This window comes from Somniosus microcephalus, chromosome 1 (genome assembly GCF_052327205.1).
Source record: "Somniosus microcephalus isolate GS21.2 chromosome 1, FLI_Smic_1.0, whole genome shotgun sequence".
In the NCBI taxonomy this organism is placed as follows: domain Eukaryota; kingdom Metazoa; phylum Chordata; class Chondrichthyes; order Squaliformes; family Somniosidae; genus Somniosus; species Somniosus microcephalus.
This window is the reverse complement of record NC_140987.1, coordinates 335,442,736-335,467,095: the sequence shown is the minus strand read 5'-3', so window position 1 is coordinate 335,467,095 and position 24,360 is coordinate 335,442,736. Positions and strand designations below refer to the sequence as shown.

Sequence of the window (24,360 nt, the reverse complement as noted above, 5' to 3'; positions counted from 1 at the left end):
TGCCATTAAGATAATAACTTGCTCTATGATTTTTCCTGCCAAAGTGCATAACCTCACACTTTCCAGTATTGTATTCCATCTGCCAAATCTCTGCCCACTTACTTAGCCTGTCTATGTCCCTTTGCAGGTTTTTTATGTCCTCCTCACTCACTACTTTCCATCCCATCTTTGTATCATCTGCAAACTTTGATATGTTACACTCGGTCCCCACCTCCAAATCGTTAATATAGATTGTAAAGAGTTGGGGACCCAGCACTGACCCCTGCGGAACACCACTAGTTACTGGTTGCCAATCTGAGAACGAACCATTTATCCCAACTCTCTGCTTTCTGTTAGAGAGCCAATCCTCCACCCACGCCAGAATATTACCCCCAATCCCGTAATTTTTTATCTTGAGCAATAATCTTTTGTGTGGCACCTTGTCAAATGCCTTTTGGAAGTCTAAATACACTACGTCCACTGGTTCCCCTTTATCCACCCTGTATGTTACTTCCTCAAAAAACTCAAGCAAATTTGTTAAACATGACTTCCCCTTCATGAAACCATGCTGAGTTTGCCTTATTAAATTATGTTTATCCAAATGTCCCGTTACTGTCTCCTTAATAATGGACTCTAACATTTTACCAACCACAGATGTTAGGCTGACAGGTCTATAGTTTCCAGCCTTCTGCCTACTACCCTTTTTAAATAAGGGTGTTACATTAGCAGTTTTCCAATCTGCCGGGACCTTTGCTGAGTCCAGTGAGTTTTGGAAAATTATTACCAATGCATCCACAATCCCTACCGCTACTTCCCTCAAGACCCTGGGATGCAAGCCATCAGGTCCAGGGGATTTATCCGCCTTGAGTCCCATTATTTTACCAAGTACCACTTCCTTAGTGATTTTAATTGTATTTAGTTCCTCTCCCCCTAGAGCCCCCTGTTTGTCCAGTGTTGGGATATTCTTAGTGTCCTCTACTGTAAAGACTGATACAAAATAATTGTTCAGTGTTTTTGCCATCTCCATGTTTCCCACCATTAATTTCCCGGTCTCATCCTCTAAGGGACCAACATTTACTTTAGCCACCCTTTTTCTTTTTATATAACTATAGAAACTTTTACTGTCTGTTTTTATATTTTTTGCTAATTTACTTTCATAATCTATCTTCCCTTTCTTAATCAATCTTTTTGTTATTTTTTGCTGTCTTTTAAAGACTTCCCAATCTTCCATCCTCCCACTAGATTTGGCTACCTTATATGCCCTTGTTTTTAGTCGGATACTATCCTTAATTACTTCACTTAGCCACGGATGGCTATCTTTTCTTTTACACCCTTTTTTCCTCAGTGGAATATATTTTTTTTGGAAGTTGTAAAATAACTCCTTAAATGTACACCACTGGTCATGTACCGTCTTACCCTTTAATCTATTTTCCCAGTCCACTCTAATTAATTCCGCTCTCATACCTTCATAGTCTCCTTTATTCAAGCTCAGCACGCTTGTTTGAGATCCAACCTTCTCACCCTCTAATTGAATATGGAACTCAACCATGTTATGGTCACTCATTCCAAGGGGATCCTTTACTAGGATCTACTAGGTGCTACTCCGGCTGCTGATCTGCTCCTCCGGCCCCTGATCTGTTCCTCCAGCCCCCGATCTGCTCCTCCGGCCCCTGATCTGCTCCTCCGGCCCCTGATCTGCTCCTCCGGCCCCTGATCTGTTCCTCCAGCCCCCGATATGTATCTCCGGCCCCCGATCTGCTCCTCCGGCCCCCGATCTGCTCCTCCAGCCCCTGATCATTCCCAAACCCCACCTGCACAATTTTCCGTCAGTTTCACTGATTACAGGCTACTGACGGGTGAAGCGGGGGTGGGGGAGGGTATCTACAGTGCAGCCTGTGTCGGAACAGTGAATGACTGACCACAACTTCAGGATTTCCGCTTTTATATATGTATGCGCTAAACCCTGACGTTGCGGTCAGTTCCAGAGGGGTAATGATGGCGAACAGTAACAATTCACCTTCAATACCCACCACAAATTCCAGGCTTGTTAAACATTGGACCTGCTCCCAGACAGTTTCCCCAATTCAGTTCCCAGCTCTGTGGGTTAAACACAATACTGTATTCAATTAAAATACAGAGAAAGGGAAATCAGTCACAGATAGTTTGACCCATTTAATGTTTAGGCGTTCTAGGGGTGAATCTCTTCCTTGAATAACAAGTAAATAAAAAATGCTCAATGCCGGTTTCACTGTTTAAATATTGTTAAAGTAAACCTGCAGTGTTAGAAACCAGGGGGCTGTTAACTAATGAAAGGGCCTCTGCTGTGATGTTATTTTGTAACAGATGTATGATGTAAATAGTACCTCTATCTGAATCAAACAGCTTTTCACTCATTAAACAGGACATTCACCTAACTGACCTTCCCAAGAGGAAGTTACTGGTACAGCTGTGCAGGTTCTAGGTGCAGCTATCTGCAGCAATTTACTTACTCCCAGTATTGCTCACTTGGACCCTGGTGAGGAATGTAGATTTCTGATCCATTTGAGCAAGTTTCATTGTTTGCCTTCAGCCATGTTGTATTAACTATTTCAAAACATCCATCATCCAGAGTGAGATTGCAGAGTGGATCTGGAAAATGGGGAATGTGTTTTAGAAATACATTTCATTGGGAAAGATGCCATCATTTCTAGTCGTATAATCAGGGCCACTGTTTCATTCTGACTGAATCAGTCCAATCCATTTTATCACACGGGTGAGGCTGTGGATGGGTCAGAACACAGAGGCACAGTCTGCACACTCCACTCACAGCACAGTCCAGCTCTGGTGCTCACTCTGCTTGTAATGGTAGATTTTATTTGACATATTATGTAATGCTACTAATTACTAGACCAGATTAAGGCATTAAAGTACACAGTTCCTTCAATGAGTCACGATTATCACAGAACTCCATCAATATAAAGAACATATTGAGCTGGGAGAATTTCCAGGGGGTCTCCTGGTTGTTCACTATTTCTTCAGCGGAAGATCCGAGCAAACCCCAGAGAATTGGAGTGAGCTCACTGTAACACATGACCCCATTTTAAGACAGACCCTATGGAACCTAAGCAGGGAGACAGAGGAAAGGGAAACAAGGATAAAAGCAAAAGATAGGAAGGAGAAAAACAAAAGTGGCAGTCAGAGAAATCAACGGTTTAAATCAAACGTGGCCACAGTAAATAATAATTCTAATAGGTCTAAGAGCGTTAAAAAAACAAGCCTGACGGATTTGTGTCTTAATGCGAGGAGCATTTGTAATAAGGTGGATGAATTGGCTGCGCAAATAGAGGTAAACGAATATGATTTGGTTGGGATTACGGAAACGTGGCTCAAGGATGGCCAAGACTGGGAACTCAACATCCAGGGGTATTCGATATTCAGGAAAGATAGGCAAAAAGGAAAGTGAGGAGGGGTAGCTTTACTGGTTAAAGAAGGGATTAATAAAATTGTAATGAAGGATATTAGCTCTGATGATGTGGAATCTGTATGGGTAGAATTGAGAAATACTAACGGGAAAAAAACATTAGTGGGAGTGGTATATAGACCTCCAAACAGTAAGGCGGAGGTTGGGGTTGGCATTAAAATGGAAATTAAAGAAGCGTGCAATAAGGGCACAGCAGTCATCATGGGTGACTTTAATCTACATATAGATTGGGCTAACCAAATTAGTAACAATACTGTGGAGGAGGAATTCCTGGAGTGTTTACGGGATGGTTTCCTGGACCAATATGTCGAGGAACCAACCAGAGATCAGGCCATCTTAGACTGGGTAATATGTAACGAGAAAGGATTAATTAGCAATCTTGTTGTACGAGGCCACTTGGGTCGGAGCGATCATAATATGATCGAATTCTTCATTAAGATGGAGAATGAAGTAGTTGACTCAGAAACTAGGGTCCTCAATTTAAATAAAGGAAACTACGATGGTCTGAGGAGCGAGTTGGGTAGGATTGATTGGGGAATGGCACTCAAAAGGTTGACGGCGGATAGGCAATGGCAAACATTCAAAGACCGAATGGATGAACTACAGAAGTTGTGATGCGCTATCAATTACTCAAAAGACTGAGGTTAAGCGAGTAACTAACAGGCTTTTATTAACAAGAGAATGAAGGTGTGCCTCGAGTGGTCGACCAGTCCAGAATACAGAGGGACTGTGGAGCAGTCACCTTTATACCTGGACTCGTGGGAGTAGTCAGCCGAGGCATGTACAGACATGTACACAGTGGAATACAAACACACACACAGGCAGGTATAACAGTGGTTTACCACATTCACCCCTTGTTTAAAAATGAGTCCGGTGGGGTGAAGTGTATTAAAAGTTTGTGTATTGGAGTCTCTCCGGAGGTCTTGTCTGCCGCTGTGATCGACGTGGCGATGGCAGGGGTAGTGAAGCTTCCGGTGTCAAGTCCCGCGTAACTGGGGCACTGGTGTGTAGTCCTCGTGGGTGTCGAGCGGGTCGCGGGGCCCAGGCGTGCCGTCTGCTGGGGTTGGATATTGGATCGTGGGGGGGGGTGGTAGTGGGTAGTGGGTTACTGGGGCCCCCGAGGGTGCGAGGTCTCTTATGGAGACTGTGTCCTCCCGCCCGTCCGGGTACGCAATGTAAGCATACTGGGGGTTGGCGTGGAGGAGGTCGACCCTCTCGACCAGGGGGTCCACTTTATGGGTCCTCACGTGTCTTCTCAGTAGGACCGGCCCTGGGGACGTCAGCCATGGCGGTAGCGATGTCCCCGATGTGGACTTCCTTGGGTAGACAAACATTTTCTCATGAGGGGTGGCGTTAGTGGCAGTGCAGAGCAGCGACCAAATAGAGTGGAGCGCATCGGGGAGCACATCCTGCCAGCGGGAGGTCGGAAGGCCCCTAGACTTTAAGGCTAGCAGGGCGGCCTTCCAAACTGTCGCATTCTCTCTTTCCACCTGTCCGTTCCCCCGGGGGTTGTAACTGGTGGTCCTGCTTGTGGCAATACCCCTAGCGAGCAGGTACTGACGGAGTTCATCGCTCATAAACGATGAGCCCCGGTCGCTATGGATATAGCTGGGGAAACCGAACAGGGTGAAGAGGTCGTTCAGACATTTAATGACCGTGGCACTGGTCATGTCCGGGCAGGGGATGGCGAACGGGAAACGGGAGTACTCATCAATAATGTTGAGGAAGTACACATTGCGGTCGGAGGAGGGGAGAGGCCCTTTAAAATCAACGCTCAGGCGCTCGAAGGGACGAGTGGCTTTTATCAGGTGAGCCCTGTCTGGTCTATAAAAGTGCGGTTTGCACTCAGCGCGGACTTGGCAGTTCCTGGTCATGGTCCTGACCTCCTCAATGGAGTAAGGCAGGCTGCGGGCCTTGATGAAGTGGAAGAACCTGGTGACCCCCGGGTGGCAGAGGTCATTGTGGAGGGCCCGCAGTCTATCGACCTGCGCGCTGGCGCAGGTGCCACGCGATAGAGCATCCGGGGGTTCATTGAGCTTCCTGGGCCGGTACAAGATCTCGTAATTGTAGGTGGAAAGTTCGATTCTCCACCTCAAGATCTTGTCGTTTTTGATTTTGCCCCTCTGCTTGTTGTTAAACATAAAAGCAACTGAACGCTGGTCAGTGAGCAGGGTAAATCGTTTTCCGGCCAGGTAGTGCCTCCAATGACGCACAGCCTCCACAATAGCCTGGGCCTCCTTCTCAACAGCGGAGTGTCTGGTCTCCGGGCCCTGGAGGGTTCGTGAAAAGAAGGCCACGGGTCTCCCCGCCTGATTAAGGGTAGCGGCCAGGGCAAAGTCGGACGCTTCGCTTTCCACCTGGAAGGGGATGGATTCGTCCACTGCGTGCATGGTGGCTTTGGCAATGTCTTCCTTGATACGGTGGAAGGCTAAGCGGGCCTCTGCCGTCAAGGGAAAAGAGGTGGACTCGATCAGAGGACGGGCCTTGTCCGCATAGTAGGGGACCCACTGGGCATAATAGGAGAAAAACCCTAGGCACCTCTTCAGGGCCTTGAGGCAGTGGGGCAGTGGGAGTTCCATAAAGGGACGCATCCGGTCGGGGTCGGGACTGATGACTCCGTGTTCCACAACACAACCAAGGATGGCGAGGCGGCTTGTGCGGAATATGCACTTCTCCTTGTTATACGTCAGGTTCAGGAGTTGGGCGGTGCAGAGGAATTTTTCGAGGTTTGCGTCATGGTCCTGCAAGTCATGGCCGCAGATGGTCACATTGTCCAGATATGGGAAAGTGGCCTGCAACGCAATTTGATCGACCATCCGGTCCATCTCCCTTTGGAAGACAGAGACCCCGTTGGTGATGCCAAAGGGAACCCTAAGGAAGCGATAGAGGCGGCCGTTTGCCTCAAAGGCAGTATACTGGCGGTCCTCAGGGCGGATAGGGAGCTGGTGGCACGCTGATTTCAGGTCAATGGTCGAGAAGACGCGGTACTGCGTGATCTGGTTGACCATATCAGCTATGCGGGGGAGTGGGTAAGCGTCCAGCAGGGTGTAGCGATTTATTGTCTGGCTGTAGTCGATGACCAGGCGCTGCTTCTCGCCGGTCTTAACGACCACAACCTGGGCTCGCCAGGGGCTGGTGCTGCCCTCAATAATCCCCTCCTTCAGGAGCCGCTCCACTTCGGTTTTAATGAAAACCCTGTCCCCGGCACTGTATCGCCTGCTCTTTGTGGCGATGGGCTTACAGTCGGGGGCGAGGTTAGCAAACAGTTGGGGGGGGGTGACTCTGAGTGTGGAGAGGTTGCACCTGGTGCGCGGCGGGCAATTTGGAAGCTGCTGGTTGCGGACTGTGAGTGGGGGGAGGGGTCCACCGTACGCCATCGTAACACTTTTAAGGTGGCACTGAAAATCTAACCCCAGTAGAACGGCAGCGCAGAGGTGGGGCAGGACCAGAAGTTTAAAATTATCATACACAGTCCCGTCTACTAAGAGTGTCACCACGCAGTAGCCGCCAATGTCCGCCGACTGGGACTCGGAGGCCATAGAAATCCGCTGGTGCGCAGGCAGGACTGGGAGAGAGCAACGCCGCACCGTGTCGGGGTGGATGAAGCTCTCTGTGCTCCCAGAGTCAAAAAGGCAGGTTGTTCCGTGACCATTTACCTTAATGTCCATTGTGGATGGGCCAGTTGGTGCGGTCTCGCTTGGTCCAGCGTAACGGAGGCCAGCGTAGGGGTCGGTGTGTCACTGCGGGTATCAGATGAGGCGGTGTTGGGGGCCTGCTGCGTCCCGGCTGGCGTCCAAGATGGCGGCATCCATGATCCCCATGCGGCTGGAGGCGTCCAAAATGGCTGCTGTTCCGGTGGTTCGCACATGGCTGGGGAGGCCCAAGATGGCGGCCCGCACGGCCCACACGCGGCGCTGCTGGGGTTCGGGGTGGCTTTGGCCCTGCAGACGCTGGTGCAGTGTCCCTTCTTCCCGCAGCCCGAGCAGATCGCATTTTTCGCCGGGCAGCGCGCTCTGGGGTGTTTGGCCTGACCACAGAAGTAGCATTTCTGGCCTTGGGACACTGCTGCGGTAGTTGGGCTGTTGCTGGGATGTGGCTGGGGTGGCACGGCACTATGAGACGGTCCTACCGTGTCCCAGGCTGTCGTTCCCCGCGGCGTCCACGGTGCAGAGGAGTAGGCATCCATGCCCCGGTAGGCTGCGTCCAATGATAGTGCGAGTTCAGAGGCCTTGTTGAGGTCGAGGTCACTCTGCTCCAACAGTCGCTGTCGGGTGTAATTGGACCTGTGGCCCACTACAAAAGCGTCTCGGATAAGTTCCTCTGTGTACGCGGCGGCCTTTACATCCTTACAATCACAGGCCCGGCCAAGCACAGACAGTGCCTGAAGGTATTCCTCGGTCGATTCCCCCGGTTGTTGTTTACGACTCCCCAGGAGGTGCCTGGCGTACACCTCATTCACTGGGCGCGTGTACTGGTCCTTGAGGAGCTTGAGAGCAGCCGTGTACAAGGTCGCGTCCTGGATGACCGAGTACGCTCGGTGGTTCACTTTGGAGGTCAGGACATCCAGTTTGTCCTCATCCGATTTGACCGTTGCAGCGGAGGCGATCAGGAATCTTTCAAAGCACTTAAGCCAGTGAGCAAACTTGGTGGATGCGTCCGCCTCCCGATGGTCTAAGTCCAGGCATGCTGGTGTGAGGATCTTCTCCATTATAAAAAAATCTTGTTAATAAAATTGATGCGCTATCAATTACTCAAAAGACTGAGGTTAAGCGAGTAACTAACAGGCTTTTATTAACAAGAGAATGAAGGTGTGCCTCGAGTGGTCGACCAGTCCAGAATACAGAGGGACTGTGGAGCAGTCACCTTTATACCTGGACTCATGGGAGGAGTCAGCCGAGGCATGTACAGACATGTACACAGTGGAATGCAAACACACACACAGGCAGGTATAACTGGTTTACCACAAGTTGTTCATCCCTGTTTGGCATAAAAATAAAACAAAAAGGTGACTCAATCGTGGCTAACAAGGGAAATTAGGGATAGCATAAGATCCAAGGAGAGGACATACAAATTGGCCAGAAAAAGCAATAATCCTGAGGGTTGGGAGCAGTTTAGGATTCAACAAAGGAGGACAAAGGGATTAATTAAGAAACGGAAAATAGAATATGAGAGTAACCTTGCAGGGAACATAAAAACTGACTGTAAAAGCTTTTATAGATATGTAAGGAGAAAAAGATTGGTGAAGTCAAGCGTAGGTCCCTTGCAGTCAGAATCAGGGGAATTTATAATGCGGAGCAAAGAAATGGCAGACCAACTAAATTCATACTTTGTTTCTGTCTTCACAAAGGAGGACACAAATAACCTCCCAGAAATACCACGGAACATAGGGTCTGATGAAAGGGTGGAACTGAAAGAAATCAGTATTTGTAAGGAAATGGTGTTAGGAAAATTGATGGGGCTGAAGGCCGATAAATCCCCAGGGCCTGATAATCTACATCCCAGGGTACTTAAGGAAGTGGCCCTAGAAATAGTAGATGCATTGCTGGTCATCTTTCAGAACTCGATAGACTCTGGAACAGTACCCATGGATTGGAGGGTAGCTAATGTTACCCCACTATTCAAAAAAGGTGGCAGAGAAAAAGCGGGGAATTATAGACCGGTAAGCCTGACATCGGTAGTGGGGAAAATGCTAGAGTCCATTATAAAAGATGTAATAGCAGGGCACTTGGAAAGCAGTGACAGGATCGGACAAAGTCAACATGGATTTACAAAAGGTAAATCATGCTTGACTAATCTACTGGAATTTTTTGAGGATGTAACTGGTAAAATAGATAAGGGAGAACCAGTGGATGTGGTGTATTTGGACTTTCAGAACGCTTTCGATAAGGTCCCGCATAAGAGGTTAGCGTGCAAAATTAAGGCACATGGGATTGGGGGCAAGGTATTGACTTGGATAGAGAACTGGTTGGCGGACAGAAAGCAAAGAGTTGGAATAAACGGGTCGTTTTCCGAGTGGCAGGCAGTGACTAGTGGGGTACGGCAAGGATCGGTCCTAGGACCCCAGCTGTTCACAATATATATTAATGATCTGGACGAGGGAATTGGATGTAATATCTCCAAATTTGCAGACGACACAAAGCTGGGTGGGAGGGTATGCTGTGAAGAGGATGTCGTGAAACTCCAGTACGATTTGGACAGGTTGGGTGATTGGGCAGAAACATGGCAAATGCACTATAATGTGAATAAATGTGAGGTTATCCACTTTGGTGGCAAAAACAGGAAGGCAGATTATTATTTGAATGGCAATAGATTGGGAGAAGGGGAAGTGCAAAGAGACCTGGGTGTTCTTGTGCACCAGTCGCTGAAGGTAAGCATGCAGGTGCAGCAGGCGGTTAAGAAGGCAAATGGTATGTTGGCCTTCGTAGCAAGAGGGTTCGAGTACAAGAACAAGGATGTCTTGCTGCAGTTGTACAGGGCCTTGGTGAGACCGCACCTTGAGTATTGTGTGCAGTTTTGGTCACCTTACCTGAGGAAGGACGTTCTTGCCATGGAGGGAGTGCAGCAAAGATTCACCAGGCTGATACCTGGGATGGCAGGAATGACGTACGAGGAGAGATTGTGTCAATTGGGCTTATACTCACTGGAGTTTAGAAGGTTGAGAGGGGATCTCATCGAAACCTATAAAATTCTGTCAGGTCTGGACAGACTAGATGCAGAAAGGATGTTTCTGATGGCCGGGGAGTCCAGAACCAGGGGTCATAGTATAAGGATAAGTGGTAAGCCATTTAGGACTGAAATGAGGAGGAATTTCTTCACCCAGAGAGTGGTGAACCTGTGGAATTCCCTGCCACAGAGGGCAGTGGAGGCCAGTTCATTAAATATATTCAAGAAAGAGTTGGATATATTTCTTGAGGCTAAAGGGATCAAGGGATATGGGGAGAAGGCAGGGACAGGGTACTGAATTTGGATGATCAGCCATGATCTCATTGAATGGCGGAGCAGGCTCAAAGGGCCAAATGACCTACTCCTGCTCCTATCTTCTATGTTTCTATGAAATACATGACCTGCTCATGGCACAGAACCCTTTGGTATCACATGACCTGATGGTAACCCATGACCCCGTGGTAACCCATGACCCTACCCTATTTGACCAATTCTGTAATGCTACTGATCACTAGATCAGATTAAGGCATTAAAGTACACAGTTCCTTCAATGAATCATGATTATCACAGAACCCCATCAATATAACAAACAAATTAGGCAAATGAGTAGAGTTTTCCCCACAGTTGTGCATTGTATACGACAGATCTGATTGGTCTGTGCTAACCATGTGATTGTTAATATATTATTGCTCACACTGTAAGCAGGAACCAATCATTGAGCTCCCAGCCCAACTATCGCCCTGGGGCCAAACCCCTGCCTCCCTGCTCCCTCCAATCATGAGCCCAGGCCACAGGCTCCCTGTTCCACTCCAAATCAGGCCCCTGCCCCCAATCCCTCTCACAGATATTCAGATGCCACATTGTTACATTTTCAGGCTTTTCTAAACTGACTGCATGTTAGCACGCGCATCTTAGATCATCCTGATGGGCAAATCCCAACTCCCAAAATTTTCAAAAGTGCCTATCCTTACCTTGAGATCTAGGGAAGCTTTCAGAAATGGAGCCAGGAAATGACTAGCAAGCCCTATCTGGTAATTACTTCTGGTTACTGCTCATATCCATTACCTCTATAAGATCTCTCTCCAGGCTTCAAAAATGGTAAAGCATCACATCAGGCCTTGTAATAAAGAAAGAATGAGAAAAGATTCCTGGACAAACACAGAGGTACACAGACAAGAGAAAATGTGTGAGACACAAACACAGAAAATGAGAGATAAAAAGATGGCAGGGATTAAATTGGGCCGCCTGGTGCCTGTTTCTCAGGTGCTACGAGGCGTCATAATATTCCAAAATGGCGGGCAGGAAGTGTGAGCACTCTTCTGATCAGAAGTGCGCCTCCCACAATATCAGGTGAGGACAAACAGGTGACGTCCTTTACCCACACCTGAAGCAGGCATTAGGACATTTGTAAAAGCAAATAAGGGAAGTAACACCTGCTTCAGGTCCTTCTGCAACACTGGTTTGCCATAATGGCTGCCTCAGGGAAAACCAGCTCTAAACATCCCGTAAGTCAAAAAACAGACATACCACAATTGCAGTCGCTCCTGTTCCCGAGATCTCCAACATCCAGACCATGGCCCTGACCTCTAATCTTCCTGCTGGGCCCCAGCCTCATTGCCAGACACCCATGAGCCAATATCCCACCCTCCGGACCTCTCGATCCCCGCTGCACACTTCAGGCCCCTGATGACCAACGATGCACCACATACATACTTACCTGTGGGCCGCTGCACAGGCTTCATGATGATGAGGTTTGAGGCTCAATATTTGTGTGTGGGGTGTTAACACTGGGCAAGGTGCACAAAAATGGAAAATGGGCACGCCCAAATTTAACCCCTGGAATTAAACGAGTGCAAGAAAAACAGAAAGCCTGAGGTTGAAATTTCGCCTACGAAGGCGGGTCTGGTGTGGCCGGGGTCGGTGGCAGGGTGCGACCCAGCTGCTGGCTCCAGCCCACTCTGTGAAATGAATTTTATGCTGATTGGGCTAGTTAAGCCGGCCCTGCGCATTTGCTGGCCAATTGAAGGAAGCGGGTTTGATGGCGCTTCATCAACCGGCTTCCTTAAAGGGACCATGCACAAATTGATTTTGACAATTGTGCTGTCAGTGTTCTGCAGCATTGAGGTGGTGCAACCACTGACAAGCACTGCACAAAGATGTACAGCTGCACCCAGGCTCTCCCATGACTCCATCCATATACCTGTGGAGGGAGTCACAGCAGGCAGGGAGGTCCTCCTCCCTTCCCATGGGTGGAAGAGACCTCTACAGGAGACCAACTCAGCCTTGTTGCACATTGTACAGGAGGACACAAGCAGTGTTCTGGTCAGGAGGACCAGGCTGCAGTGGCACAAATCTTTCAATGATCTCAGTAGATCATGAAAAGTTACTGCAAAGCCACACTCAACCTCATCCTGCATATAAGGTAGCCAAATCTAGTGGGAGGATAGAGGATTGGGAAAACTTTAAAAGACAGCAAAAAATAACAAAAAGATTGATTAAGAAAGGGAAGATAGATTATGAAAGTAAATTTGCAAAAAATATAAAAACAGTAAGAGTTTTTATAGTTATATAAAAAGAAAAAGGGTGGCTAAAGTAAATGTTGGTCCCTTAGAGGATGAGACCGGGAAATTAATGGTGGGAAATATGGAGATGGCAAAAACACTGAATGAATATTTTATATCAGTCTTTACAGTAGAAGACACTAAGAATATCCCAACACTGGACAAACAGGGGGCTAAAGGGGGGGAGGAGCTAAACACGATCAAAATCACTAAGGAAGTGGTACTCGGTAAAATAATGGGAGTCAAGGCGGATAAATCACCTGGACCTGATGGCTTACATCCTAGGGTCTTGAGGGAAGTGGCGGTAGGGATTGCGGATGCATTGGTAATAATTTTCCAAAACTCCCTGGACTCGGCAAAGGTCCCGGCAGACTGGAAAACTGCTAATGTAACACCCTTATTGAAAAAGGGCAGTAGACAGAAGGCTGGAAACTATAGACCGGTTAGCCTAACATCTGTGGTAGGTAAAATTTTGGAGTCCATTATTAAGGAGACAGTAACAGGACATTTGGATAATCATAAGTTAATAGGACAAAGTCAGCATGGTTTTATGAAGGGGAAGTCATGTTTGACAACTTTGCTGGAGTTCTTTGAGGAAGTAACATATAGGGTGGATAAAGGGGAACCAGTGGACGTAGTGTATTTAGACTTCCAAAAGGCATTTGACAAGGTGCCACACAAAAGATTATTGCTTAAGATAAAAAATCACGGGATTGGGGGTAATATTCTGGCATGGATAGAGGATTGGCTATCTAACAGAAGGCAGAGAGTTGGGATAAATGGTTCATTCTCAGACTGGCAATCAGTAACTAGTGGTGTTCCGCAGGGGTCAGTGCTGGGTCCCCAACTCTTTACAACCTATATTAACGATTTGGAGGAGGGGACCGAGTGTAACATATCAAAGTTTGCAGATGATACTAAGATGGGAGGGAAAGTAGTGAGTGAGGAGGACATAAAAAACCTGCAAGGGGACATAGATAGGCTAAGTAAGTGGGCAGAGATTTGGCAGATGGAATACAATACTGGAAAGTGTGAGGTTATGCACTTTGGCAGGAAAAATCATAGAGCAAGTTATTATCTTAATGGCAAGAAACTGGAAAGTACTGAAGTACAAAGGGATCTGGGGGTCCTGGTGTACGAAACTCAACAGGTTAGTATGCAGGTGCAGCAAGTGATTAAGAAGGCCAATGGAATGTTGGCTTTCATTGCTAGGGGGATAGAATATAAAAATAGGGAGGTATTGCTTCAGCTGTACAAGGTATTGGTGAGACCGCACCTGGAATACTGCGTACAGTTTTGGTGTCCATACTTAAGAAAGGACATACTTGCTCTCGAGTCAGTACAAAGAAGGTTCACTCGGTTAATCCCGGGGATGAGGGGATGGACATATGAGGAGAGGTTGAGTAGATTGGGACTCTACTCATTGGAGTTCAGAAGAATGAGAGGCAATCTTATTGAAACATATAAGATTGTGAAGGGGTTGGATCGGGTGGATGCGGGGAGGATGTTCCCGATGATGGGTAAAACTAGAACTAGGGGGCATAGTGTTAAGTCTGTGAGTTGTTCAAGTAATTAATACTCAGACTTAATCAGTAACAATAAAACAGGTCTTTACTGGTTGGAGGTAGGGACTATACTGAATACAAGATTACTGCACAGTGCTTATATACCGGTGTGTTCACCCCCGGTATTACGTTTACAGCAGCCTGAGAAAGTAGTACATCTCTTAAGGTGGAACAGGCTTAAGCTCTCTTAAGGTGGAACAGGTTACATACACAACACTCCTCCCTTCTTAGCTTTATAGTCATCCCCCCCATTTAACATAACGTAATAACATATATACATATATAACTTCATGTTTAACGTAACATATCACAGATTCAGTCTCTGCGGAAAACAGTTCACAGATTCAATCTCTGTGGTGCAGTCGGTTCACGTTACTCATTCAATAGTCCTTTCATGGATTTAACAGCTTGAACTTCCGAACTGATTTGGCTCCGTTCGGAGGGACCACGTGTGTGATCTGGTAGAGGTGATAATGGTTCAGATGGGTCATCTTCTGTTTTTACTTTTCCTTTTCTGCTTCTTGGAGACTCTCTGGGCTCCATTGTCAGCTGCCACAGCTGCCAGCTGCATGCGCAGTTCCTCCTTCTCTTCCTCCTTTTTTCGTAGTAGAGCCACCTTCTCCCGATGTTCCATAGACTTTCGGTGCTCCTCCATGATTTCTGTATGGTGGGAGTCGAAGTTACAAGTTGGGCAGGACAGGACATAGTAATATTCGGAGTCGTCCGACAGGTCAGCGAGAGGGTCGTCTATTTCCTCCATACCCAGCTGGACGTTAGCCAGCTCTTGTTCCAAATCCAGACATCTTTCCTGAAGAGACTTCTTCATGTGTACCTCTGCATCCAGCTTTTTCTGGGCTTTCAGCAAGTCGTTTACTAGTGACCTCATTTGTGATTTTAATACTTCAACTTCCTTTGGAGATTGATTGATCGGACTATGCAATCCTTCTACCGGAGCAGCTGTTTCAGCGGTCTGTTGTTCTACATTGACGTGAGTCAGCGTACTTTTGGCATCCAATGGCTGCTCTGTTGCAGTCGTTTCAGTCTGTGTCATCACATCAGCCATCTCAATGACTTTTGAGAGCTCCGAACCCTTTTCCTTTGAAGATCGCAGCTCGTGTTCAAGTTTTTCCCATTTCAGAGTCTTGTCCCTCAGCATATGAAGGAGTTGGCTGACCGTTAACTCTTCTGACACTAGATTATGGCACGCACCTTCAGAACCTGAATCAGCTTTGATTCATTCGGCCTCCTCGCGCAGATGGTTGGTGTGCTCCTGCTCCATTTTCTCCATCAGTTGCTTCTGTTGCCTTTCCAGATTCTCCCACTCTGTAACAAAGAACTTTTTTATTTCATTCATCTCTTGCTCAAAACGGCGAATCATTTGTTCTAATTGCTGTTGTAGTTTGAAATGAAGTTGAGTTCGAGCCCAGTGTCCCTCAAAAATGTGCATATCAGTAGACTTGACAGACTCAGAATTCTCTGTTAAACTATGTTGTTGTTGCTCAGTGGAATTCTGTGCTGAAACTTTGTCTTTTGCACATGGGTTGGTCTTACCATCATCAGTTCTAGAGTCTGGGCTGATTATCTGCACCGAGTTCTCACTCTTTATGGCTTTTAGCGAATGCCAGTCCATATTTATGTTTCTAAACCACTCCCGGCCTAGTAGTGGTGGACCTCCCTCCGGTAGCACATATAAGTCCATTATTTGACTTCCTTTGCCCTTGTTGGCCACTGCAACCTTTATTGTCCCAATGGGGTACACTCTTTGCCCCGTGTAGGTTGTCAATATAATCTCCGTATCCTGTAGGGGAATATGTTGGAATAACCTTCTGTAATCTTTCTTATTCATGACCGACAATGCCGATCCAGTGTCCAATTCCATTTTTACTTGGACTCCTTCTATCTGAAGAGTAACCCAAATTGTCTGGAGGTCTGCACCCTTACCAACGTTGAGTACCCTTAAGCTAGCCAGTTCAATACTGCTTAAGCCAGCCAGTTTATTACTGCTAGCGTCTGAATCGGACTCCTGTTCGGCCACCTTGTGTACTTTTGCGTATTTTCCTTGCGGTGACTTCTTGTTGCTGGTCTTCTTCCCTGACCTGCATACTCTAGCTATATGTCCAAGCCTACCACAAGTTCTACATTCTTGGTTTTTAAACCAACACTGGTTCTGATCATGCGTTGTCTTTCCACAACGATAACATTTGCCAGAACTCACACCCAATTTGTGTGCACTGAGCTCCGGTGACCGTAGCTGCATTACTGCCGTGCCTCTCGCTGCGGCTTCGTGTGCTGCTGCCATAGTGACCGCCTTCTCAAGCGTCAGCTCATTCTCCTCGAGCAGTCGCTTTTGTGTATCCTGTTTAAATAAACCACACACAAATTTGTCTCGTAGTGCATCTGTCAGTCCCGTTCCAAACTGGCAATATTTCGCTAATTTACGCAATTCCAGCAAATATTCAGCATTGCTTTCATGCTGTAGCTGCCTTCTGTCATAAAATTTAAATCGCTCCGCTAGCATCAGCGGCGTGGGGTTTAGATGATCTTTCAGGACAGTAACAATCTCATCGAACGTCTTATCCGCCGGTTCATCTGGTGATAACAGGTGTTTCAATTGCCCGTATGTCTTCGCACCCATTAAATTTAATAATGTTAGTGCTTTATCAGCCTCACGAATTTTATTGGCCTTACAATAATTTTTAACTCGTTCAACATATATGGCCCAATCTTCGATGTCACTATCAAAGTTGCTAATATTCCCGTGTTTAGGCATTGTAGTACTTTATCAGATTTGCAATTTCTCAGATTTTTTTTTTTTACTGCTATCCAAGATGGCGGCTTCCCGCTCTTGCCGTCGTCCTCTGCCCACAAAATGGCGGTTTTCCCACGCTTGGCGGTCTTCACCCGTCCCCTGACGCTGTCTCCCTTCAGCCCCCGAGTGCGGCCCTTATCTCCGCCGCGATCGATGGCCCGCGCTTTTCACCGCGGCTCTCGCGCCTTCAGTGTCTGCCGACGCTGCGCCTTTCAGCCCGAGTGCGGCCCTTATCAGGGATTGCGATCGATGGCCCTTCTACCTCTGACTTCCCCCAGCCCTGTCTTTGCAGCCAACGCTGCTTGGCTTACCCACCACCGAGGTTGAAAAAGAAGCTGCAGGATGTCTTCTGTCCTCCAGTTTTCAGTCGCTGATGGAGGCTTCAGGGTCCTAATGCCTGTCGCTTCCAGTGGGGTGGTGAGATTTGAAACCTCTCTTCAACGTCCTGTCTGTGGACGAAGCCGCCGTGGAATAACTGCCGCAGGGTAAGAACCTGACTCGTCGCCAGTGTTAAGTCTGTGAGTTGTTCAAGTAATTAATACTCAGACTTAATCAGTAACAATAAAACAGGTCTTTACTGGTTGGAGGTAGGGACTACACTGAATACAAGATTACTGCACAGTGCTTATATACCGGTGTGTTCACCCCCGGTATTACGTCTACAGCAGCCTGAGAAAGTAGTACATCTCTTAAGGTGGAACAGGCTTAAGCTCTCTTAAGGTGGAACAGGTTACATACACAACACATAGTCTTAGAATAAGGGGCTGCTCTTTCAAAACTGAGATGAGGAGGAACTTCTTCACTCAGAGGGTGGTAGGTCCATGGAATATGCTGCCCCAAAAAGCTGTAGAAGCTACATCATTACATAAATTTAAAAGAGAAATAGACAGTTTCCTGGAAGTAAAGGGAATTAAGGGTTACGGGGAGCGGGCAGGAATTTGGACATGAGTCTAGGTTCGGATCGGTCATGGCCCTGTGGGTAGCGGAGCGGGCCCAGGGGCCATGTAGCCTGATCCTGCTCCTATTTCGTGTGTCTAATTCTGTTAGATTCAGGAGATGGTTCTGTGATAATGGATTGGCGGTTAGGATCAGATCAGCCATGATCTTATTGAATGGCAGAGCAGGCTCGAGGGGCCGATTGGCCTACTCCTGCTCCTATTTCTTATGTTCTTATGTTCTTATGTTCTGCTGTGCCTCTCATCACATCCCCATCACTCTGCCTTCCCAACACTACTCCTGAACATCCTTATGCACACCAACTTACCTTGATCCTCCACCCATCCCTCTCTATCTGCATTATCACTTCCCTATCTCATTAGCCATCCCTCACACTCACCTTCATCTTAGTCCAATCATACCAACTAACAATACACAAGGGTAGCCACTTGGGTGTTTTAGCCAATGTTCATGTGAAGTTACTGTTAATGTGCTGTCAAACATTAAAATAATTATTTTCAACACTTTGCTTTCTTAGACAGATTTGTGTGCACCTTTGGAAGTGGCTTAGTGAGTTGCAGTGAATGATGAGACATAACGGTACCCCCCGCAATAGCAATGAGTGTGAAAGGAATGGCTTGGTCATTGTAGGGATGCTTTATGGTGTTGGTATGGGGTGGTGTCAACCTGGCGCATCATGTGGCAGCCAGGGTGTACAGCATCAAGTGAAGTAAATCTGGCCATGGTGAGGCCATCTCTGGCATCCCGGACAGCAATATGGGTGGGTGCTGATGCCCTCTGTCCTGTGCAACATCAGGTGATTGCGGGGAAGTTTGGTGTTGATGTTCAAGCTGCTGGTGTGCCTGGTGCTGCTGGTGTTGGGGCTGACCGTGTTGGGAACCTGAGGACCAAGGTGAGATTTTTCAAGGGCACCGAAGCTGGTATAATAGATGGCAGGTGAGGTTGAGATGACAATGCGATCTGTCAATGGTGAGAGAGGTTGTTCCAATTGGGTGACACTGGATAGAGAGTTTACTCCAAACACTTACTAGCTGCATAAAGATCAATCTGTCTTCCAAATGCCGTAAGCTTCAGCTTCTAACTTTGAAAGTGAGCGGCTATGAAATGGAAAATTTAAAGACCATTTGCAGCTGTCAAGTTAGTAAATCATCCCATGCTGACACAACACCCGACCTCCTTACCTGACGTGATCCCGAGCAGTCGAGAAATCATTGGCGAACTCTTAAAATCTAAAGGTGAGCTTAAAATATGATTTAATTGCCTCTTAACAATCCAGCTGATCTAAATTGCCTCCCCTGCCTCTTGGTGTCAGGTTTGTTCAATGCTGACAGACCGACATCTGGGAGACTAGCGTGGAGGCGGGTTGACAGCGGGTTCCCTAACCGCTATCAAAAAAACATTCCCAGCTGACCCGCCCCCAAACGCGTCCACTGATCCCCACCCCCGAAAAATTTCCCCCTGAGAGAGCAGAAGAGAAAGAATTTGAGAATATTTTGCCAGCAGAATATATTGCCACCAGGTGGACTTCCACTATCCTAATATAGGTTGAGATAGTAAAAGTGTAAAGGGCAGAGAGGGGAAGAATTTCTGAAGTGTGTTCAGGAGAATTTTCTTGATCAGTATGTTTCCGGCCCAACAAGAAAGGAAACATTGCTGGATTTGGTTCTGTAATGTATACACCTTTAAGGGGGGAACTATCTTTTATAGCTCATGTATACTGCAGTACCAGCATATAACACTGAGTAGTAATCTGTACAGATCAGTTCTAGTGTGAGCCACGTTGAGTAAACACCTGTTGTACCGTTCTCCTGCAGTCTGTGTCTTATTATACACAGACACAACATTGGCGACAAGGCAAGTTCGAACCTACCTGCAACTCTGCATCACCTCCCGGGGATTCGTTCCTGGAGATCAGTGGATTGGAGGTCAAGGCCAGAGACACGGGCGTCGACCACGGGCAACCGCCCAGTCATCCAGCAGAGACTCGAGAATTGCGGGGGAGGCTGTCGAGAACCAGGCTTGGCTTTCCAGTCAAGGTGGTCCAGCGAAACGGGCTGGCAACAGGTAGTGCGCAGACCCTTCCCGGACAGCGGCGGGCTACAACCCGACCGAGCGGCACAGAAAAGGGCCGAGCAGCGTCGACGGGGGAGAGAGAGAGAGGGCAGAGCATATAGGGCGCAGCCGGTGTTCAGGGGCCGAGCAGCATCGAAGAGAGGGAGAGAGAGACGTGCAGAAACCCGCGAGGCGCCGCCATTGCCACGAGGACCGCCGAGAGCGGCGTTGGCAGCAGCGCAGGAGAAGCGCACAAAACCTACAGGGCGCCTCCATTGCCATGAGAACCGCCGGGAGCGGCGTTGGCAGCAGCGCAGGAGAAGCGCGCAAAACCTACAGGGCGCCGCCATTGCCACGAGAACCGCCGGGAGCGGCGTTGGCAGCAGCGGGGGAGGAAGGAAAGCGCGGGAGACGCCATTTTAAGCCATTGGGAGACACCATTTTAAACCACACCCAAAATGCCGAAGAGTGGCAGTATCACCGCATTTGACAATGAAGTCGAAGATTGGACTACATATGTCGAACGAATAGAGGTATACGGCAAGGCAAATGAGGTGTCAGATGACAAGAAAGTGTCGGTATTGTTAAATTTAATGGGTGCTGTTAAGTATGTGTATTGTATTGAACAATTAACACAAAGACTTAAACGTATAACTCAAACAGGTCTTTACTGGTTGGAGGTAGGGACTACACATAGGTCTTTACTTCATGCCCACAGGCGGGAACTGAGGGGGATCAGTACCCACAGTACTATTTATACCCCTATGGCCAGGAGTGGTACTGCGTATCACTACGCCCAACAAGTAGTGCAGTCCTGTCCATAGGTTCAAAGTAGCACACATATTACATACACAACATTCCTCCCTTCCTAGCTTTACAGTCATCTCCCCATTTAACATAACGTAATAACATATATACATATATAACTTCAGGTTTACATAACAGAATAACATAGATACATAGATAACTTCATGTCAAAACAGATCACAGATTCAGTCTCTGCGGAAAACAGTTCACAGATTCAATCTCTGTGGTGGAGTCGGTTCACGTTGCTGGAGTGACTCATTCAATAGTCCTTCCATGGATTTAACAGTTTGAACTTCCGAACTGAATTGGCTCCGTTCGGAGGGACCACGTGTGTGATCTGGTAGAGGTAATAATGGTTCAGATGGGTCATCTTCTGTTTCGACTTTTCCTTTTCTGCTTCTTGGAGACTCTCTGGGCTCCACTGTCAGCTGCCAGCTGCATGCGCAGTTCCTCCTTCTCTCCCTCCTTTTTCCGTAGTAGAGCCACCTTCTCCCGATGTTCTGTAGACTTTCGGTGCTCCTCCATGATTTCTGTATGGTGGGAGTCGAAGTTACAAGTTGGGCAGGACAGGACATAGTAATATTCGGTGTCGTCCTGATCTAGGCCAGCGAGAGGGTCTTCTATTTCCTCCATACCCAGCTGGGCGTTAGCCAGCTTTTGTTCCAAGTCCAGACATCTTTCCTGAAGAGACTTCTTCATGCGTACCTCTTCATCCAGCTTTTTCTGGGCTTTCAGCAAGTCGTTTACTAATGACCTCATTTGAGATTTTACTACTTCAACTTCTTTTGGAGATTGATTGATCGGACTATTCAATCCCTCTACCGGAGCAGCTGTTTCAGCGGTCTGTTGTTCTACGTTGACGTGAGTCAGCGTACTTTTGGCATCCAAGGGCTGCTCTGTTGCAGTCATCTCAGTCTGTGTTGCCACCTCAGCTCTTCCAATAACCTTTGATAGCTCCGAACCCCTTTCCTTTGAATATTGAAGTTCATGTTCAAGTTTTTCCCATTTCAGAGTCCTGTCCTTCAGCATATGCAGGAGTTGGCTGACCGTTAACTCCTCTGACATCAGACGTTTTGTGTGCTCCTGCTCCATTTTCTCCATCAGCTGCTTCTGTTGTCTTTCCAGATTCTCCAACTCTATATCAAAGAACTCTTTCGTTGCATTCAACTCTTGCTCACAACGGCGAAGCATTTGTTCTAATTGCTGTTGTAGTTTGAAATGGAGTTGAGTTCGAGCCCGGTGTCCCTCAGAAATGGGCACATCAGTAGACTTGCCAGACTCAGAATCCACAGTTAAACTATGTTGTTGTTGCTCAGTGGAATTCTGTGCTGAAACTTTGTCTTTTGCACCTGAGTTGGGCTTACCATCATCCGTTCCAGAGTCTGGGCCGACTATCTTCACCGAGTTCTCACTCGTTATTGTTTGTAGGAAATGCCAGTCCATATTCATTTTCCTAATCCACTCCCATCCTAGTAGTGGAGAACCTCCTTCAGATATCACATATAAGTCCATTATTTGACTGTCTTCGCCCTTGTGGACCACTGCAACCTCTATTTTCCCGATGGGGTACACTCTTTGCCCCGTGTATGTTGTAAGATTCGCAATTTTCAGCAAAAATCCGCAAGAAAACTGGATAAAATAAGACTGTTTATTGACCAAAGTAAGCTTGCACAGAAAAACCTTTGATAAAAGGGCATACAAAATGGCCGCCAGGCCCCGTGATCAGTTTATGAACCATTTTATTTCTGTTACTGCAAGCCAGACAGGCTTGTGGATTGAAGACAGTGAGCCCACGAAAGCCAGTCTCTGGGAACCGAAACTCAGAGCAACAGCATACATATTCAATGGATTATAAGTACAGGATGGGGCCCATCAAGATATGGGCGGACAATGTAAAAACACTTATACCCATTTATCGTACAAAGGAAAAACCGTTTAGCAGCCATCAAGGAAAATGTCCGGACCGATCAATATGCGAACCGAGCCACGGTGACAATGCAAAAGACATTGAAAGACATTATCGGCCAGGAAGGCCAGTTTAAGTTATCACCGGCTCCGTTACAAGACAAAGCGCCCCTGCAGAGATTTCTGCCCGCCAAAATTAATACAAAGACAGGACTATGATTTGGCGGGAGATAAGACTGTCCCAAAAGAGTATAACTATGGATTGAAAGTCCATCTAAGTTACTTCGGACTTCGGGTTACTTGAACAACTTCTTCTTCACTGCCACGGCTTCTTGTTGGGCGATTTCAGGCTTCCATTTCTTCAAGAACTTTCTTCTACGAGGAACGAACGAAGGGCGGACGGTGCCCGGATCGGCGCCTCTTCCACTTCGGCAGATCGATGAAAACGTTTTCGTCTTTTTAAAGACGGACGGTTTCGGTAAAAGGACAACGTGGTCGGTGTTCAGCCAAACAAGGCTCGGCCACGACGAGAAGACGACGAGGGTGGCCCGGGTACTGGGGTCGGGAGATCATCGACGACCCAGGCCGACGGAGAAGAAACCCTCTGGAGGACTGGCGATCTAGGCCACAAGATTCTCCCAAGTGCATAGCCTGCATCTGGGTCTGCTCCATGAACCCAAATCGACTCAGTGGATCTCAACCTTAACGAGCGCTCATCGAGGCTCGGTCTACCCCACCGCCTCGAGGGAGGAGAGAATATCGACTGCGCCAGAAGTTTCCAAATCCACGTGACGACGGAAAGCGGTGCCAAAAAGGCTGCGAACCCCCTTTCTCGCGATTTCGAGAGTGGTGAGCATGATCCCAAGTTCCCCAGGTCGAAACTTAGTTTAGGTATAGGGGAGGGAGTTAAGGGAAATCGTAATGTGTTTCCCCTTTTACGATGTGCCGTGTGTTCCCCATTTCCATAGAGTCAAGTTCATAAATTTGTGCATGATTGTAGTAACTTTAATCTGTGCCTATGACATGTATTTTGTAATGCTTCAAACTGTTTAAAAATAAAAGCATCCATTTCGTGCTATTCAACCTGGTCTATTGAGTTCTTTCTCTGCACTACTGTTCTCTGCACCTAAGTCCAAGGTCTAGAACCGTAGGGGGAGTGGGTCGAACCACTCAAGGGTAATTATTGCACGAAGCCTGGCAGGAGACCAGAAAGAGCAAGAGAAACCCCCTACAGAAATGGTGACCGCGGCAGGACCTTGGCAGCAGGAAAGTAGTGTGTTAGATCAAGATCTGAATAAACGAAATGTGATGGATGAAAGAATAGCAGATTATGTTTTCGGAAAAGTCAACCTCACAAAACAATGGATATCTGATCTACTAAGGGATAGGCGCCCGCTAGACGCAGCCATCAAGTGGACAGCGGGTAGAGAGCATAAGAAATCTGTAGAAAAGGCGGTCTGGCTGATGTGCTACAAGAAGCAAGTCCAGCTTTTGGACCAGGTAGTTGCAGCACAGACAGTCCAGATCAACGGCTTGCTTAAAGGCGTAGAGGAAAAGGTTGCGGGAGGTCAAAAACTGATTGAATCGCTTGACGCGCTGAAC

The 24,360-nt window shown here is 47.5% G+C and overlaps 1 protein-coding gene across 1 annotated transcript in view; it reads right to left on the bottom strand.

Annotated features, from left to right (window-relative positions):
* LOC147124918 (sodium- and chloride-dependent neutral and basic amino acid transporter B(0+)-like) overlaps positions 1–24,360 on the bottom strand; it is a 216,766-nt gene that overhangs the window by 149,353 nt on the left and 43,053 nt on the right. The window contains exon 3 of the mRNA XM_085988275.1: positions 2,469–2,607. Coding sequence (XP_085844401.1) covers positions 2,469–2,607 — 139 coding nt within the window. The remainder of the gene's footprint in view (positions 1–2,468; positions 2,608–24,360) is intronic.